Raw genomic sequence first — 20,254 nt, forward strand, 5'->3', positions numbered from 1 at the left:
CCCGTGCCCCGGAGGACGCTCCGGGATGAGAGGGGAAACCCTCGGTCCGTTCCCCCGGAAGACGCACCCGGGGTGGTCTGGAGGTGGGTCGGAGACCAAGTCTCCCTCCTTCCCGGGGAGGGCTGGTCAGGTAGCCGCTCCCAAAACTATTTTAGCCATGGGATTTGTCTTGCTTATTGTATATGTTTGTGCATTGGCTGTTCTTTTTGTTTGGGCTAAAATCCTTGCACACATGGGTCAACAAATAACCACCCCTTTAAGTCTCACTCTAGATCACTGGAAGGACGTTCGAGAACGCGCGCGCCACCTCTCATTGGAGGTTAAAAGGAAACAATGGGTAAAATTCTGTTCCTCAGAATGGCCGGCTTTCGAGGTCGGCTGGCCAAGGAACGGCACTTTTAACCTCGATATTATTTTACAGATTAAGGCACGGGTCTTTCAGCCAGGATCAAATGGACACCCTGATCAGGTGCCCTACATTACTACGTGGGAGGATCTTTCACGTAATCCCCCTCCCTGGATAGAACCCTTCTCCTTCCCGACGGAGCCCATACGGACCCTGTTACCCCCTCCTCCTATCCCGGTTGTGCCAACCTCCTCCCTATACCCTTTGAAGGAGATTCGAGATCCAAAACCTGACAAGCCACCGGTTCTTCCGGCTGATCAGGACTTTCTGCTCTTTGACTCTTCCCCACCCTATCTTCCCGGCCAGCCTGCTCCCCCGCAGGAACTTCCACAACAACCAGAGCGGGATGTGCAACCTTCTGCACCACCTCTTGATTCCACGAGGGCAGGGGAAGAAGTCTCAGCGCCTCCCCCGCCCTCCAGCCGCCTGCGCCTCCGTCGGGGGCAGGCAGGGGGCTCGGGAAGCGTCTGGAATTCGCAGGCTTTTCCTCTTCGCTCGGTGGCTGGCCAGATGCAGAACTGGCCATTTTCTGCTTCCGATCTTTATAATTGGAAAACCCATAACCCCTCTTTCTCTCAGGACCCCCAGGCTCTGACTGGGCTGATTGAGTCAATTTTATTGACTCATCAGCCCACCTGGGATGATTGTCAACAGCTCCTGCAGACCCTCCTCACTACTGAGGAAAAGCAGCGTGTCTACCTTGAGGCACGGAAAAACGTCCCTGGAGCAGATGGCCGACCGACCCTACTGCTAAATGAAATCGAGGAGGCGTTTCCCTCAACCCGTCCTGATTGGGACTACACCACCGTTGCTGGTAGGGAGCGACTTCGTCTTTATCGCCAGATTCTCCTTGCGGGTCTCAGAGGGGCTGGAAAGCGCCCCACCAATTTGGCCAAGGTACGTGCAGTAGTGCAGGGGGCTGAGGAAACGCCGGCAGGCTTCCTAGAAAGATTAATGGAAGCCTACCGTATTGTACAAGATTTAATGAAGGAGGCAGAAAAGATTTATAACAAAAGGGAGATCCGAGAGGAGAAGGAGGAAAGAATCCGCAAGGAGCAGGAGGAAAGGGAAGACAAAAGAGACAAAAGACGTAATCAAGAGCTTAGTAGAATTTTGGCCACCGTAGTGCAGGATACAGAAAGGAGTAGACCAGGACAGAATAGGGACTTGGGAGACAAACGAAAGCCTCGGGTGGAAAGAGATCAATGTGCCTATTGTAAAGAAAGAAGACACTGGGTCAAAGACTGCCCGAAGAAAACACAGGGACCAAAAGAGGAGACCAGTTCCAATCCTGTCCCTGGAAGAAGACGACTAGGTGAGTCAGGGCCAGGAGCCCCCCCCTGAGCCCAGGATAACCCTTGAAGTGGGGGGCAGACCGGTAACCTTCCTGATTGACACGGGAGCCCAGCACTCGGTATTGACTTCAGAAAAAGGGCCTTTAAGCTCACAGATTTTCCTCAGGCCTGGGCAGAGACTGCGGGAATAGGGCTGGCCATCAACCGGCCTCCCTTGATCATAGATCTGAAGCCCATGGCCATTCCCGTATCAGTTCGTCAATATCCGATGGGCAAGGAAGCTAAGGAAGGTATCCGGCCACATATCCAGAGACTGTTACACCTAGGCATTTTAAAACCTTGTCGTTCACCTTGGAGCGCCCCCCCCTACTACCAGTAGAGAGGCCTGGTACGGGTGACTGCCGCCCGGTACAGGACTTGCGGGAGGTTAACGGGAGAGCAGAGGATATGCATCCCACGGTGCCCAACCCCTACAATCTGCTAAGTACCTTGCCTCCGACCCACGTATGGTGCACTGTGTTAGATCTAAAAGGTGCATTCTTTTGTTTAAGACTGAGCCCTCAGAGCCAATCCATCTTTGCTTTTGAGTGGAAAGACTCAGAGACCGGGTTTTCAGGACAACTCACCTGGACAAGGTTGCCTTAAGGATTTAAAAACTCGCCTACCTTGTTTGATGAAGCTCTGCACCTAGATTTGGCCGACTTCCGAGTCAACCATCCGGACCTGGTCCTCCTGCAATATGTGGACGACCTCCTCCTTGCCGCTGAAACTGAGCAGAGCTGCCACTCTCCTCAGCATTCTCCTCAGCAATTCATTGCCCCGGGCACCAACGAGGAGACGACTCCGTAGCAAGGGGAAACAGGATGGCAGACGAGGCCGCTAGGGCGGCAGCCCTGAGCCAACAGGTGCTCCCGTTAAAGACAATTGAGCCCACCCAAGTATCGAGGGAACCACCTTTCCTCTATTCGGACCAAGACTTAGATACGATTCAGCGGCTCGGTGCAGAGTATGATGAACAAATAAGGGTTTGGAGGCTCGGAGAGAAAATAGTCTTGCCACATCAATTGGCTAAAGAAATAATTACCAGCCTCCATCAATGGACTCATTTGGGATACAAAAAGCTAAAAGCAGCCTTACAGGAAGATAGGCAGTCTTACTACATCCCCGGACTTGACTCTTTAGCCCAGCAGGTGACTGAATCCTGTGTTCCGTGTGCCAAGGTAAATGCCAGACACCTCAAGCTCCCGGAGGGAGCTAGGGTAAGAGGAGACCGACCAGGAATCAACTGGGAGGTCGATTTCACTGAGATAAGGCCGGGCAGTTATGGGAATAAGTATCTTCTAGTTTTTGTAGACACCTTCTCCGGATGGACTGAGGCATTCCCCACAAAACGGGAAACCGCCCAGGTGGTCGTCAAGAAGATCATAGAGGAGATCTTCCCCCGGTTCGGCTTGCCTAAGGTAATTGGGTCCGACAATGGCCCAGCGTTTGTCTCCCAGGTAAGTCAGTTGGTGGCCAAAGCATTAGGCATAAATTGGAAATTGCACTGTGCCTATAGACCCCAAAGTTCAGGACAGGTAGAAAGGATGAACAGAATAATTAAAGAGACCTTGACTAAATTAGCGTTGGAGACTGGTGTTAAAGACTGGGTCCAACTCCTCCCTATGGTGTTGTTCCGGGTCCGAAACACGCCCTCTCATTGCGGGCTGACATCATACGAAATCCTTTATGGAGGGCCCCCACCAGTAGCAGGCTTGCTTGACCTTGCCAGTGACTCCGTTGCCGATGCCCCTAAGTTACAGGCCCGGTTGAGAGCACTCCAGATCATCCAGAACCAGGTCTGGAAACCTCTTGCAGCAGCCTACCAACCCAAGACGACAACCATTCCACATCCTTGATGCTGTGTATGTCCGAAGGCACCAATCTAAGACTCTAGAGCCCCGGTGGAAAGGCCCCTTCACTGTGCTGTTGACAACTTCCACCGCTCTCAAGGTCGACGGAATCGCTGCTTGGGTCCACGCCTCACACGTGAAGCAAGCACCACCTCCCCAGGGCCCCGTGGATCTGGATAGACCAGCCAAATGGAAGCTCCAGCGCACTCAGAACCCACTCAAGCTAAGACTTTCAAAAACTGTTTAATATTTATGATGTTCCTGACCTTTCCCCATTGTTTTTCCAATCCCCATGCTCCGCAATTGTTAACGTGGAACCTAACCCAGTCCAGTAAGAACAGAGTTTCCTCCCTCCAGTGAGGCAGGTTCTCCCCAGGCCGGTTCAATAGATTTTAAGATTAAAATCTTGGCAAAAAGAAAAGGAGGGAATGAAGGACCCTTATGGGGGAGAGGGACAAGAAACTAGGCCTGGGCAGATATCAGGGGCTTCTTAAGAGGTTAGATGTTCCCCAGGGTCCAGCGGGCACGTTCTCTGGGAAGGAAAAGTCTATCCCCTTTAGAGAACCTCTAGGCATGCCCAGAGCAGAGCTGCCACTCCCCCTTCGAAGAGTCTCAGTACTCTCCTCAGCATTCTCTTCAGCTGGTTCCCTCAGTACTCTCCTCAGCATTCTCTTCAGCTGGTTCCCTCAGCACTCTCCTCAGCATTCTCCGGTATGCTAACTATCCCTCTATATAACCTGTGTGAAACTGCCGCTCAGGGCTCCTCACCGCCTTAGGTGGGGGCCCGTTTGCGCAAACGTACAATAAATACCTCATGCTTTTTGCATCAACTGGTCTGGAGTCTGGATTTTTGGGCGTCCTCTCGAGCAAGTGGGCATCTCTACAACTGAGAGGTCCAACATCTTCAGTGCTGGTTAAATCTAAGTTGTGTTCGATGCATTCTCTTAGAACTCAGTGACCCTTGGGCCTCATTCCTTTGTAATCATAACCTCTACTCTACCACCAATGGCTCTACTCCCAACATGTGTGTACTGATGGTCCTCTTCTCCACTTAATGCTGTATAATTGTTCAAACCTGGTAAATGCCACTCTTAGGATCATTGGTTACTATCCTCACTCTGTCTTTTATGACCTTGTCTAAATATGATCAGAGTCGGCAAACTTGGAAGGCTTCCATAGCCTTGGCAACTCATGACGACAGCCTAGGATGGTTACTGGCGCCATAAACTAGAGTGTCAATTTGTTGGGTCAACAACAGGAGCCACTGTGCACTTGCTCCTCATGTGGGATCTCTGTCCTTAATGTGCTGTACATTGTGATTTAATGCTATAACTAGTACTCAAACAGTATGTTTCACTTTGTGTTTCTATGTGGGTGCAAACTGTTGAAATTTTTATACTAAATTGATCTTCTGTATATAAAGAGAATTGAAAATGAATCTTGATGCAAATGGAAGGGGAGAGGGAGCGGGAGAGGGGAGGGTTGCGGGTGGGAGGGAAGTTATGGGGGGGGGGAAGCCATTGTAATCTATAAGCTGTACACTGGAAATTTATATTCATTAAATAAAAGTTAAAAAAAAAAGAAAAAAAGAAAAAAAAAAGAACTCAGTGACCAAAATTGCTTCATGTTTGTTGTTTGCTGTACTATTTTTTATTTTTAATGAAAGTTCTAGAAGGAGCCAGAATGAAGTAAGGTGAAAGATTTCCTTGGGAAGGTCTTGAGAAAGTCTATGGATGGGAGGCTCAGCCAGCTCTCACTCAGATCCGCATCCCAGAGACCATTCTATGGGCTTTCCATCTGGAGCCAAGCTTCCTCTCCAACCAGTACTCAGTTTTTGAAAATGACATTTTTGGCTCTTGCTGACTTCCCTACTGACTAACCATAAAGATGGGTGCATATTATTCTGAGATTACCTTTGTTCAGCGTTTCAATGGGGTTACGAAAGTGAGCATTAAATTCTTAGTTTAGAAAAATGCTCAAGTAGTAATGTGGGAAACAGAAGTCCTCAATCCATCTCTTGGGGAAGTGTTCAGAGTTGAGGTGAAGTTGATGGAGGGAGTAGATGGTCAGGAATGTCTCCTTTGAACACCCCATGTAGTTTTTTTATAAAGTTAGTTTTTATTTTGTTCACAGTTGTCTTAATATTCTCTACAAATAAACCAAGTCAAAATGTTCTGCTTTGGCAAAAATTGGCCCAAGCCTACATCATATTGCTTTACAGACTTGGGAGGTACTGAGATGTTGGAAAGAGGTAGGGGCAGAGAGCTGTAGCAGTGGCTCTTCCAGTGTGAACAGTCATTTAAGTCCTTTTGGCTGTGTTTGCTTTAAGAGCAGTGGAAAGGAAGTTACTAAACACCAGGCATTGTGTGTAGCACTTTCCAAGCACATATTATTGTACAGGTATTATACTCATTTCAGTTAGGTGAGAATTAACATTCAAAAAGATGAACTTGTCCAAGGCCACAAAGTATAGCTTAAAAAGCATTCACACTCACGAGGTCCCCAATGCAGGAAGCTTTCTTAAGAAAAAGATGAAGCATGCAATTGATTTGGGAACATAATGTCTTTATCTTAGTGTTATTTTTGTTTCAGTGCCAACAACCACAATATTTCTCCAGTGAGACACGGATGTTTTGTCTATTTTTCTTCACTTGGGTAAATGAATCACAAACTTTTAAAAGCTCAAAAAGATAATTGAATAAATTGTCCTTGTAAAAGCACTCTGAGCTTAAGGAGTTTGACTTCTGTCTTATAGTAAAGATGGAGAATTATAATTTAAAGATAATTACATGTTCTTTTTGATAAAGAAAAATATTCACAAACACAGGCATCCTTGTAGACGAGATGGTTGAGCTGGCTGATGGCTATGGTCAGCTTGGGGTGATGACTCTTCTACTGCCTGGGAGAAGAGAGTCTTGCATATCTTAGCAGGTGAAGGGAGAGTGGACTGGCTCACATGTCACTTTTCACAGACCACTGAACACTTGCCTTGATAATCCAGTGTGTTAATTTCAAAGGCCATGAGTGGACAGTGTACCACACAGTGATGGTTGAGAAAGGATATATAGGAGACTCTAGAAAACAATGTACAGCTAGATTTGTACAGCTACTTGCAATATATTATTTCCTTTCTATGAGTACTTCCTTAGTATGAGGGTTCTTCCAAGAGTTTGTAGAAAATGGAATTACTAGGCGGGTTTATTTGGCAAATGGAGGGTCTTCAAAAATCTCATGGAAATGTGTACTATAAAAAGTATGCATGGATTCCCATTGTTTTTTTTTTTAGCAGACAATGCTTACCTTTTTATTCCATTTTTCACTTTTTAACGTATCTTCATGTATATCAAATTAATAGTCATTGATTACTCCTGCTGTATGTGTTTTGCTGGTTCTTCTCTCACTTCAAGACTTCTACACTTTCCTGGGCCAGATTCTTTTTCTTTTTGGTCAGCATTCACTCATTGAGCTTTTTCATCCCAATTGACCATCTGGTAAAGCAGGTGACTTCCAAAGCTGAATCTTCAGTCCAGTCTCTCCTCCAAATTTCAAAGTTCTGTCTAATGCTGTCTATGTGACACTTCATTTCTCACTTTTCAAGCTCACCACATCCAAAATAGACTGATTCCTAATCATCAACCTTCCACCTACCATCAGCTCATCCTTTCTTTATCTCGGCAAAAAAATCTGTCCAGTTTCTCAGGTTAAAGAGTTTTGAGTTATCATTGACTCTTCTTTTTCTCTTATTCTCTATTTCTAAACCATCAAAGTCCTATTGGCTCTATTGGCTCTCTCTCTCTCTCTCTTTTTTTGACAGGCAGAGTGGACAGTGAGAGAAAGAGACAGAGAGAAAGGTCTTCCTTTTTGCCATTGGTTCACCCTCCAATGGCCGCTGCAGCCGGCGTGCTGTGCTGATCTGAAACCAGGAGCCAGGTGCTTCTCCTGGTCTCCCATGAAGGTGCAGTGCCCAAGGACTTGGGCCATCCTCTACTGCACTCCCAGGCCACAGCAGAGAGCTGGACAGGAAGAGGGGCAACCGGGACAGAATCCGGCACCTCGACTGGAACTAGAACCCAGTGTGCCGGCACCTCAGGCGGAGGATTAGCCTATTGAGCCATGGCGCCAGCTGCTATTGGCTCTACCTCTGAGAAGCAAACAACTTCTTAACATGTACATCCCCATCATTCTCATCTGAGACGCTGTCTTCTCTATTCTTGCCCTTATCATCTATTCTCAGCTCAGCATCAGGATGATCTTTTAAAACAAGATTTAAAAGACATTATATTCTGCTCAAAATCTTCCAATGACTTCAATATCCACTGGGAACCTAAGTAAAAGTTCTTACAGTGCTCTGCAACACCCTTCATGACCTGAACCACACCACTCCATCTCCTCTGACCAAACCTCTCCCTTTGGCTCACTCCACTCCATCCTCCCCGAACTCCCTGTAAGTCATTGAACATGCCAGGTACAACCTCACTAGGAAGGTTTATTAAAACACAAATTGTTGGGGCTATAGCCCAAACTTTCTGATTCATCAGGTCTTGGGTGTGACTGGTTAATCTGCATTTCTAAAAGCTTCCAGTTGCTGGTGTTGCAGAGATCACACCTTGAGAATCACTGGATAGTTTGCCAATAAACCAGATCTCTGTGGGTGGCTGGGTTGAAACTTAGAGTATTTGCTGGTTTCTGTGATGCAAATCTCCCAACGTGGCCAAAATTTCAAGCTACCAACATGACATCAACCGGCTCACACAATTCCTGAATATGTAACCACCAGCTCCCATGAGTGTACCCCCATAACCACCAGTGTAGAGCAGCTTTCCAGGGCCTGCTTGGGGTAGAGGGATGAGGAAGGAGTGATTGATTACTGATCGTGCATCTATTATATGCTGGTCACTATGGTGTCTCCTGACATAAAATGAAAGGTTTTTTTGGTTTGATTTACAAATCTATAAGATTTGTCTTTTTATTCCTGCCTTTTACATTTTTTTAAAAAATTTTCCCCCAAAGAAACTCTTTATTTAAGGAATACAAACTCCATGCATTTCATAAGTACAACTTCAGGAATATAGTGATTCTTCCCACCATACCCACTCTCCCACCCACTCTTCCCACCCCTCCTCATCCTCCCTCTCAGTCCTACTTTCCACTAAGATCCGTTTTTGATCAACTTTATAGGCAGAAGACCAGAGAAGCAAAACTAATTCTCTGAATCGCATACTTGAAATTTGGAAACATGAATGCCAGAACCCAAAGTCTCGCCTCCTCTAAAAAGTAGTATCTTGAGCTGCTTTGAGTGGTACTGTGTCACTGGGGCCATCATTGTAGGGTCACAGGAGATGGAAGACATGAGACACTGATGGTAAGTTATGGCAGTGATATGACTGATCCTAGAGGAGATTGCATTTGTCCAATTGAGTTATTGGAAGGAAGACCTGATGTAGGCTGAGCACGCTGGGCTTACAGCTCTCAGATCTGATCAGAGCCCATGGGCCAAGCATAGCTAGAGAACTGGTTACTGCATGATCCTCCAGGAACTGGAAAGTGCAGATCAAAGGAGACTGCAAAGCTCATAGGTTGAGAATCTTGGTGCCAGGTGCTGAAATAATGTTCCTTTGGGGGCAAGTAAATTCCCTCAATTGATGGAACAGAAAGTGCTCCAGGCAAAGGCCCTGATCCTTCCCCTGCTTAATTGCCTCACTACCCTCATTCTGGATGGAGCTTCAATCACTGTACTTTCTAAGCTTGGAACTCCTGGGACAGGTTTCCACTGGCAAGGTTTGCAAGCAACAAGGGTGATTATCCAGGCATCAAAATTGCTTTCCTCAGGCCTTTTTTCTAGCCAAGTGCGGTTTCTGTTCCTCTGAATTGCCTGGAATTCTGCCTTCCGCTTCACCATCTTGTGCCGGTAAAGATGTGTTCTTGGGCTGGGCAGTCACGCTACCTGGCTGAGTGCAGAGACACTGAACCCTAAATGCTACAGACTTTATGCTGGCCCCAAAGCCCAAGGCAATGCCATGCAAAGCCTGGGATGATGAGAACCAAGTTGTATCTTCTAAGCCACTTTGTCCTTCAGGTGTGTCTGTTAGACTGCTCCGTGGAGAGTTTTGCCACACTTGCTGCTCTGGAGACATTCTGATGGGGCTTAAAGTGGCCCAGGAAAAGCGGCTCTGAAGAGAATCAGAGATTCCTTATCTGTTCTACAGGAGGGCCAAGCACTACATATTCCTCTCCTTTCATTTTGACTCATGCATTAATTCATTCATTTCTTCAAATTTCCTTAGAGCTTGTAAAGTGGAGAACTAGAAGAGAGAGACGTTATCATGGAAGGATAAAGAATACTTTTTCAGAGGGATTTTTGGAAATACAGTTATGAGGGCATACTAGGTATGAGGAAGGGAGAGACACAAGACAGTTATGTACTCAGACCATCCAAATGCCATATTTTTAAGCCTATTTTAAAGACCAAGAATCGAGTTCAAGCCATCAAAAAGTGGAGCTCTTTTACCTTGTTTTGACCCATCTCAAGCCCTTCTTACAACCTTCAAGATGAATGAAGAAATTTGCTGCCATTTCCTTTCTGCTGGTGAGGTCTCTTACACCCCCAAGTCTAAGAACAGAAAGGGGAAGGGAGTTTTCTGTGTGGTGAGAATTTGTTCTGAGTTAGTGAAGGTGATTGTTTTGGAGCTCCTATCACCGCTTTTCTGTACTGGCCAGGGGTCGTGGTTGTAGAGCATGTCTTCAAGAGGGGCGGATGCGCTTCTCCCACCAAGCATGAAAGATTCCCAGCAGGGCATTTTCTTTTCTCTCCCTCCATGGGAGGCGTAAGTGGGAAAAATTTACTCATAGAGACTTCAGTCGCAGGCCAGTAGAACTGGAGTGGGTTCCACTGACTGTTGTTTCTAGCAGTTAGCAATAAGATGAGGTGACAGAAAAAGGTCTGACTTAGCAAGAGACATGTCTTGGGGCTTTTGAGGCTTGGAGAATAAAGAGGATTTAACTTGACTTCATCTCTTCAGGACCTTATTAAAAGAAGAAAGTACAATGGGGATTTTGTAGAGCACAAGTGGAATAAGGCTTGGTTTGTTCTCTGTTATGAATTCCAAAGAAAAAGAAGGAAAGAAGGACCAAATATGGAATTGGACTTCAACTCCAAGCATGAACCTTCATCACTTTCATCAGTAGCCATCTGGCATGCAGCATTCTGTGGCATTTCTCTAAAATGACTGGCAACCTCCGACAGTTTCCTTGGCACTACCACTGAGAAGCCTTCATCCTGAGCAATGTGCTAGAAATAGTCAAAGCTCCACACAGGCAGGTAATGACACTTATGTAATCAGCACCTATCTGATCCCAGAGACAATGAGGCCTTCACCTCTGTGTGATGGTTCCAGATGCATATTCAGAACTGCTTTGTTTTACCTTCTTCTCATGAAGCTTCTTGAAAGATTTGCCAGGACTGGGAAAGAATAATGACACACGCATTCACATAGAAACCCCCTCCTTGGGCATCTGCATCTCTGTACTCACACATCTCTATAGCACTTTTTACAGGCATTGTAATGATCTGTTTATATGATTTCCCTTCCAGTAGATTTTAGCACTTAGAGGATAGAAAATACATCCATGTCATCTGTCTCCTCATCAGTGAACACAGACGCTCAGGAAGGCTTGGATGGATAAAATTGTCAGCTTTTTGCTTTTTACCCTTAATACAATTGGCTCAACAGGAGTAAACCAATCACCCATTTCCAGAATTAACTTAAATGCTTAACTTTTCCAAACAAAGGTGATTTTGAAAAGAGTTATTTTTTTTTTTCCTAAGAAGTATGGACCTTTCTCAAGGTGCTCTGAGAGGAGCCCAGCCAACACGGAAAGCAGATCTGAGCAATAACCCCAGGCCACTTTTCACAAGCACAGAAGTGTTTGTTTTGGTATGCAAGCCAACATTTAGAACTGGCAATTGGTTTTACTGACTTAATCCAAGAATTTATTCAGGCTTTCAAGACACCAAATTGAATCTCTTAGCACATGAAAAATAAAATCACAGGCACAAAGATTTGTGAGGCTTATAAAGGTTTAAAACAATCATATTATAAGAGATTTATTCTATGCTAGCAAGAAGATAAAACCATATAGAGCCAAGAGTTGGACAGAACTGAGTTATTTGAGGAATGGAGCCCATTGATTGGCAAGGCTCAGTAACATTTTATGGAAAAAAAAAAGTCTGACAGAGCATATGGCTTCCAATGTCTTAATTTGTGTGTCCAAACAAAACTCTATACTTAGATGTTACAGCTGATTTTCAGTCCTTCTGTTGTATGTATATATTTGTTGGTTGTACATGCATAGCATCTACTCACCAATATCCAACTATGTCAAGTACTCTGCTAAGCAAAATTGGATGCATCTTTAAACCTTGAATAATGGCCAAATTATGTGCAGCAATGTTTAATACAACACAAATTCTAGGCAAGTGAAGAACTTGGCCTGCATTTTGAATATTCTTATCATATTTTTTGACATGTAATGGAATTTTCTTGTTTGGAATTTCATACAATTGATATTATGACATGGAGTAGCTTCTCTAGAAGATAACCATTTTGGAAACTGTGTTGGTTCTGATGATATTTGTTTATGCTGGCATTTGGGTAGATTGCCCAAGGATATATTTTATAGAAATGTTACTGTTGGCCGGCACCGTAGCTTAACAGGCTAATCCTCCGCCTTGCGGCACCGGCACACCAGGTTCTAGTTCCAGTCGAGGTGCCGGATTCTATCCCGGTTGCCCCTCTTACAGGCCAGCTCTCTGCTATGGCCTGGGAGTGCAGTGGAGGATGGCCCAAGTGCTTGGGCCCTGCACCCGCATGGGAGACCAGGAGAAGCACCTGGCTCCTGGCTTCGGATCAGCGAGATGCGCCGGCCGCAGCGGCCATTGGAGGGTGAACCAACGGCAAAGGAAGACCTTTCTCTCTGTCTCTCACTATCCACTCTGCCTGTCAAAAAAAAAAAAAAAAAAAAAGAAAAGAAATGTTACTGTTAAATATATACATGGACAATGCCACAACTAAGAAAGAACTTGTAAGATCAGTAGCATTCACAATAGCTACCAAAAATTTAAACACCTTGCAATCATTCTAATGAAGGATGAAAACTATAAAATATTAATGAAAGTAATAGAGGACACAAAGAAATGGAAAAATCATTTGTGGATTGGAAGAATTAATATAATCAAAATATCCAAACTATCCAAAGCAATTGACAGATTCAATATGATCATAATCAAAATACCAATGACATTCTTCTCAGATCTAGAAAAAAACAATACTAAAATTCATATGAAAACACAGAGACCCTGAATACCTAGAGCAATTTTAAACAACAAATCAAAGCCAGAAACATCACAATATCAGATTTCAAGACATACTATACAGCAGTTATAGACAAAACAGATTGGTACTGAAATAAAAATAGAAATTTGGACCAATGGAACATAATAGAAACTCCAGAAATTAATCCACACATCTACAACCAGCTAACCTTTGACAAACAAGTAAAAGTCAATCCCTAGAGAAAGGATAGTCTTTTCAAGAAATAGTGCTGGGAAAATTGGATCTTCACATGCAGAAGTATGAAACAAGACCACTACATTATACTTTACACAAAAATCAACTCATAATGGATCAAGGATCTAAATATACAACCTGATTTCATGACATTACTAAGGAAAATATTGGCAAAATTCTGTATGACATTGACATAGGAAAAGACTTCTTGGAAAAGACTTCAGAAGCACAGATAATGAATGTGAAAATAAATGGGATTACATCAAGCAAAGACGCTTCCTGCACAGCAAAGGAAACACTCAACAAAGTGAAGAGGTGACTGACAGAATGGGAGAAAATATTTGTAAATATGCAACTGATAAATAATTAATATCCAGAATCTGTAAAGTGCTCAAGAAACTCAACAACAAAGCAAAGCCAACAATCCAGTCAAGAAACAGGCAAAGGATATGAACAGGCATTTTTCAAAGGATGAAAATCAAATGGCCAATAGTCATATGAAAAAATGCTCAGGATCACTAGCCATCAGGGGAAATGCAAAACACACACTCACACACACACACACGATTTCACCCCACCCCATTCTTTCTGTATGAAAGAATGGCTTTCATACAGAAATCAAAAATCAATTAATGCTGGAAAGGATATGGGGAAAAAGGTATCTGAATACACTGAGGATGGGAAGGTAAACTAGTAAAATCATCATGGAAGACAGTCTGGAGATTCCTCAGAAGTATGAAAATAGATCTACCGCATGACCCAGCCATCCCACTCCTGGAAATTAACCCAAATGAAATGAAAGCAACACTTGAAAGAACTATCAGAACCCTATGTTTATTACAGCTCAATTCACAATAGCTAAGATAAGGAATCAACCCAGATGTCCATCAACTGATTACTAGATAAAGAAAGTGAAGTATATATACACAGTGGTATATTATTAAGTCAGAAAAAAGAATGAAATCCCATCTTTCACAATAAAATGGATGTAACTGGAAACCATTATGCTTAAGTAAATAAGCCAATCCCCAAAAGACCAATATTGTATGTTTTCCCTGATTTGTGGTAATTAATACACAGAGCACAATGAAATGTGTATGAGCAAAATTAACTTTTTGAGATTTGATTATTATTTACAGCCCTGTCTATACTCTTGTGGAACAGTAATTTTTCTATTTACTACCTGTCGAATTATTTATTTGGAAGCTAAGCTTATGATTATAAAATAAACTAAAAGCATGCCATTGTAAAAATTAAAAGAAAAATAAGAAAGTAAGGAGAAAGGGTAGGAGCATAGACAGGAGGGAAGATAGGGTAGGGCATATCATTATGCTCTCAAATACATATATAAAATATACAAAATTTATTTACCTCATACAAGCAAAAATTTAATTAATATTGCACATGTAAATTCCCAGCAGGTTTGGAATATCTGTACAGAATAGGCATTTTCTGTTGTATTTACTACTGAGCAGCAAGGACACTCAGTTTGCTAAACTCACTAGATATCACCTCCAGAAAGCAGTGTTTCCCAATCTGGGAAGACACAGAGGTTTCTTTTAAAAGCAAAGAAAATTCTTCAGGATTCTCTTGGAGGTCCTTGGAGACTAATTTGATTGACATTTGTTTCAGAAATATTTTTACAGTGTGTTGTGCAGGCATTTTTTTAAAGGTTACATTTTTGCCATAGTAGTTTTTAAACTGAAAATGAAATGTGATAACTAATCAAAGAGCACCAATTGAACGACGAGGACCAATTGTTTAGAATATGTGGGGAATCCAACTCACATCCCAGAATAAATTAAAGCTCTGCACACAAAGTTCAAGTGCTTGTGAGCGATGCTGTCCTTTGTTTTTGACTTGTCATTGGCGGTTGTGATGGAAGTTTCCAGCAACATTGAGGGCAAACTTTATAGAGAGAAAGAGTCATTGGAGTGAGCAGCCTGACCACTAAGAAGAAAGTATTTACCTTTGTTCAACCATCTTATTATTTTTTAAAAAATTTATTTATTTATTTATTTTTTTGACAGGCAGAGTGGATAGTGAGAGAGAGAGACAGAGAGAAAGGTCTTCCTTTTGCCGTTGGTTCACCCTCCAATGGCCGCTGCGGCCGGCACATCGCGCTGATCCGAAGCCAGGAGCAAGGTGCTTCTCCTGGTCTCCCATGCAGGTGCAGGGCCCAAACACTTGGGCCATCCTCCACTGCACTCCCGGGCCATAGCAGAGAGCTGGCCTGGAAGAGGGGCAACCGGGATAGAATCCGGCGCCCCGACCGGGACTAGAACCTGGTGTGCCGGCGCCGCAAGGTGGAGGATTAGCCTGTTAAGCCACAGAGCCAGCCCAACCATCTTATTTTTATTTATTTTTAAGAGCTATTTGCTTACTTAAAGGTAGAGTGAGAGAGAGGAGAGACAGAGTCAGAGATCATCCATCCATTGGTTTGCTCAGCAAATGTTCTCAACAAGCAAAGCTGGACCATGTCGCAGTTAGAAGCCCAGACCTCCATGTGGGTGGCAGGGGCCCATATACTGTGAGCCACCATCTGCCTCCCCCCAGGATGTGTCAGCGAAACCTGGTTAGCAGCAAAGCTGCCAGACTCCCACCACCCTTCACTGTGGGATGTAGATGTTGCGAGCAGAGATTTAAACCTGCTGCACCACACCTGACTCAACCAACTCATTTTTAGCTGTCAATAACAAAATACACTTGTACAATTGAAACACCCTAAAGGAAAAAAAAACAAAAAACTATTATGTAAATGTTCGATTTTTTTGCATTTAACAGATTATCTCTGATTGAAATAACTACTTTTAACATTTTATGATAACCTGACAGTCTTAAGGTTAAAAATATCCTGTTATCAAAAGACAGTGGCAGGCACTGTGGCAGCAGGTTAAAGCACTGCTCGGAGAACCTGTATCCCATATTGGAATGCCATTTTTAGGCCTAGCTACTCTGCTTCCCATCCAGCTTTGAGCTATTGCATCCTGGGAGGCAGAAGATTCTGGTTAAATTTCTTGGATCATTTCAGGCCTGAATGGAGTTCTGGGCTCCTGGCTTTGGCCTGTCAAATTCTGGTTGTAGGGGGCATTTGAGGAATTTCCAATAGATGGAAATCTCTCTCTCTCTCTCTCTCCCTCCCTCCCTCCCTCTGTTTCCCCCCCCCCCATTTGTTCCTGTCACCATGCCCTTCAAATAGATGAAAATAAACATTAAAAAGTTGATTTTAAGGTTGTTATATTTTTATATGCAGATTTATCTACTTTGTATATACTCACTGGATAGAAAAAATAAGTAGCTAATTATACTTAAAGTTGGATCCTGGCTGTTCAGACTATGATGTCATTAGGACAGGGTGGCCATTGAGCTGGTAACAGCAAACTATTTAGAGCACTCCATACCTACAGCAAGAGGTCAGCATTTAAGACTTTATATGAGCACAAACTAAGCATCATTTTGAATTGTTCTTCTCTCTGTTCCTACAATGCACTTTGACAGTATACCCCTGGATACTTAAATATAGGCCCTTTTATTTATCATACCATTTTGAATGCTGTTACATTTATTTGAACTTTTTTTTATTTCGGCCTGGAAAACTTTGCTGATTTGGGTTTGTTTAAATGTCATGTTTTCTATGATGTCCTTCTTCAAGACAAGCTAGCCATCGCTGTGTTCCTTCATGCTTTGTTGACTGCGGTAATGTTCCTGGGTTTCTAGAGTGAAAGAGCATATATCTTGGGATCACGTGTGCAGGAGTAAATGTATAGTTCAGTCTCTTAGAAACTAGCTATGAGACATTAGGTCAATTACTTAATAACACTCAGTCTCATTTTTCTTAAGGCAAAATGGGGTTAACCACCCTTCAGGGAATTTGTGAGACTCTGTAAAAAATACATAGTATGGTTCTTATTATATCATAGACACTTAGTGAATGATTGTGATTATATTTAAAGTGTATATTTGTTTCTCATTATACTTTGACCTTCTAGAGGTCAGAAACTCTCCTATTCACATTATGATGTTCAGCATAAAAATATCAGAGTGGATTAGTAGTTAAATAAAGGTAAGTTAATGAATGAATGAGTGAATTTTACAGTATCAAACAGAAGGCAAAATTGATTCCCGAGTCTTTAGCCTAACAGCTAATGAGAAGACCTCAGGCCCATTTCCAAAGCCTGTTTAAATAACCAGGTTGATTAGTTACAGCCTGATACTAAGGAATTTGGGGCCTTTGGGACCTAAATGTATCCTAATGTCACCGAGAGCATTCCTAATCACAGAGAAGCATTCAGAAATGTTTGACAGCACTCTGCTAGTGATTTGGTCTGGGAGAAAGAACAGAAAGGAGAGAGAGGTATCTGATCAACCCAGCAACCTTAAAAATATTCAATAGCCCTAGTATGCTTGCCTCCTAAAGGTGGGAACTTTGGAAGCTGAGGATAGATGGATTTAAAACTCAAAAACTGTTGAATCAGATCATCATAGAGTTACAGGCTTACAGCCCATGGGTATCCTGGCTGTGAGAGTTCATTTTTGGTATAAACTTGTCTAGGCATCAGTGCCCACTATTTGGTCAAATATTATTCTGGATGTTTCTGTGAGAGCATTTTTTGTTAGATTTCCATTGAAATAAGTGCACTTTGAGTAAAAGCAAAGTGCTGTCCCTAATGCAATGGACTTCATTCAATTAAAGGCTTAAGTAGAAACTAAGGGTGAGATGCAGTAGGTTAATCCTCAACCTGTAGCGCCGACATCCCATATGCATGCTGGTTCTAGTCCTGGCTGCTCCACTTCCGATCCAGCTCTCTGCTGTGGCCTGGGAAAGCAGTAGAAGATGGCCAAGTCCTTGGGCCCCCACACCCACGTGGGAGACCAGGAAGAAGTACCTGGCTCCTGGCTTTGGATCGGCATAGCTCTGGCCGTTGCGGCCTCTTGTGGACTGAACCAACAGAAGGAAAACCTTTCTCTCTGTCTCTGCCTCTCACTGTCTGTAACTCTACCTCTCAAATAAATAAAATCTTAAAAAAAAAAAAAAAACAAACTAAGGGTGAGCTTCTAACAGCAAGAGGAGTTTGTCTATCAGCCAGTGTCTTACATCAATTTCCTGGTTCAACAGTACCCAGCCTTTAGACTTGAACTGCAATTGTTTCCTGAGTCTCCAGCCTGCCAGTCTCCCCCACCAGATTTTTGACTCATCAAGCCTATATAATCGCAGGAACCAATTTCTTAAAGTAAGTTTTGCTTTGTATATACACACATCCTGATGATTCTATTTCTTTGGAGACCCCTGGCTAACACACTAACCTATAATTTTACAAGTTGATGATTATTAGGTCATTTTTCTCATGCAGCATCCTGAAGAGAACTCAGCCCAACTCTTACCCAGTGATTTTCAGAATGTTTTCCAGAATCCTAACCCATTGGATTGTGTGACTGCTCAGGGTACAGGATTCTGAACCTGCCTGATCAGGCACCTGAGGGGCTTACTATAATTGGCATTTACAGATCTACTACGGACATATTGAATCAGAGTCTGAGGGTAGAGTCGGCATAGTGGCACTGTAGGATAAGCCGCTGCTTGGGACATCTGCATGGCATATTAGAGTGCCAGTTTGAGTCCTAGCTACTCTGCTTCTGTTATAGCACCCCACTAATGTGCCTGGGAGGCAGCAGATGATTGCTCAAGTACCTGGGTCCTTGCCACTGATATGGAAGATCTGGATGGAGTTCTTGGCCCTGGCTTCAGCTTGGTCAAGCCCTGGTTGTTGCAGGCATTTGGGGATCAGTGGGTTGACGTGCCCCCTCCCTCCTTCCCTGTCACTCTCTCCTTTCTCTCTCACTCTCTCACTCAGCCTTTCAAATAAATAAATAAATGGATATTTAAAACAATAGAATATCTGAGACTGGGACTTGATAATCTGTATCTTTGACAAATGTTTCTGATTCTTGTGCGTATCAGGCTTGAGAACCATTGATTTTGTGGTGTGTGCTTCTGATTTTGTCTGGACAATGAAATTATTAATAGAGAAACTATTATAATTTTAAATGAGTTGTTGGAGAAGTATTCAACTGTGAAAATAACAGACTTTTAGGGAATATATTCTATAAGGATTAAGCATTTCCTTCTATATATAGGTTATACATGCCTTTTAAATGTGGGATCTAGAGGTCATTGGATGGTATTATATGAGAGATTTAAATTTAAAACACCATAGAGATATCCCAAGTGTAATTATTTCATTTAAAGGGAAATGACAAAAATGCTATGGGTATGTGCAAAGATACAAGAGTGACAGTGGGGGCCACAAAAAACACAAGTGTTTATATTGAACAGCAGGCAGAGACTTTGCAATCTGAGGCCTGGCACAGAGAAGTGCTTGCAGGAGCGCCTATATTAGCCAGGTTTTGCCTGCAACCAATCCTTTATTCTGTAGGAGTGGAGGGATAGACCCTATCTCCATTGTATAGATGCCAGTTGTGTAATGTACAATACATGGGATATGTCTTCATGAATACAATGCCAAAAAATGATTTTGACCCACCTGGTTGTAGAAGTGAGTGAGTTTGCAAAGCAAGTGGCATATGGAATAGATTATGAAGAAGGTCATCTTAACATCTGGCTTGCTGAAACTCCACATTTCCTATAAGTCTAAGATATTAGAATAGCAATTCCCATAACAGATTAAAGCCAATAACATGAACACTGACTTCTTTTTACCCATGGTGACCCTTGTATTTATTATTATGGTATTGATTTCCTGTTTGCTTTTTTCTGAGTTGACATAGAAAATGACCTTTAATCCCTAAAAAGTCATGAAAACTAAATAGTTAGGCAAGTGAATGTTGGTGAAAGGACCCAGTTCTTCATATTTGCTTTGACTTCTCTATGAGACAGTCACATGGGCTGCTTATTTTTTCAGAGAAAGACTCATTGGTTAAGTTCAAAGTGATGACACATAGTAAAATTAAGCCCAGAAGACTAACAAGCCCTATGTTCTCCTCCTTTTATATGTAGACATTTTTAAAACAAGAACGCCATGTAGAATCTTTGGAAATTTAGAGTATCTAAAACATTTTAAAATTAAATTCATTAGA

General features: G+C 43.0%; 1 protein-coding gene across 1 annotated transcript; it reads left to right on the top strand.

Moving 5' to 3' along the window:
- The first annotated feature begins 2,155 nt into the window (after window positions 1-2,155).
- On the top strand, window positions 2,156-3,794 carry LOC133774370 (uncharacterized). The gene is made up of 2 exons (XM_062212012.1): window positions 2,156-3,161; window positions 3,498-3,794. The coding sequence occupies exons 1-2, from the start codon at window positions 2,565-2,567 to the stop codon at window positions 3,597-3,599; spliced, it is 699 nt and encodes a 232-aa protein (XP_062067996.1). The 5' UTR covers window positions 2,156-2,564; the 3' UTR covers window positions 3,600-3,794.
- The last annotated feature ends 16,460 nt before the right edge of the window (window positions 3,795-20,254 follow it).

Source organism: Lepus europaeus, chromosome 15, assembly GCF_033115175.1.
Source record: "Lepus europaeus isolate LE1 chromosome 15, mLepTim1.pri, whole genome shotgun sequence".
Classification (NCBI taxonomy): Eukaryota; Metazoa; Chordata; class Mammalia; order Lagomorpha; family Leporidae; genus Lepus; species Lepus europaeus.

Bases quoted from the DNA above. Each gene is read 5' to 3' on its own strand.
- LOC133774370 (XM_062212012.1), top strand. From the start codon at position 2,565: ATGGCAGACGAGGCCGCTAGGGCGGCAGCCCTGAGCCAACAGGTGCTC. The intron at 3,162-3,497 runs GTAATTGGGTCC...GATGCCCCTAAG, and splicing joins CCCGGTTCGGCTTGCCTAAG to TTACAGGCCCGGTTGAGAGC.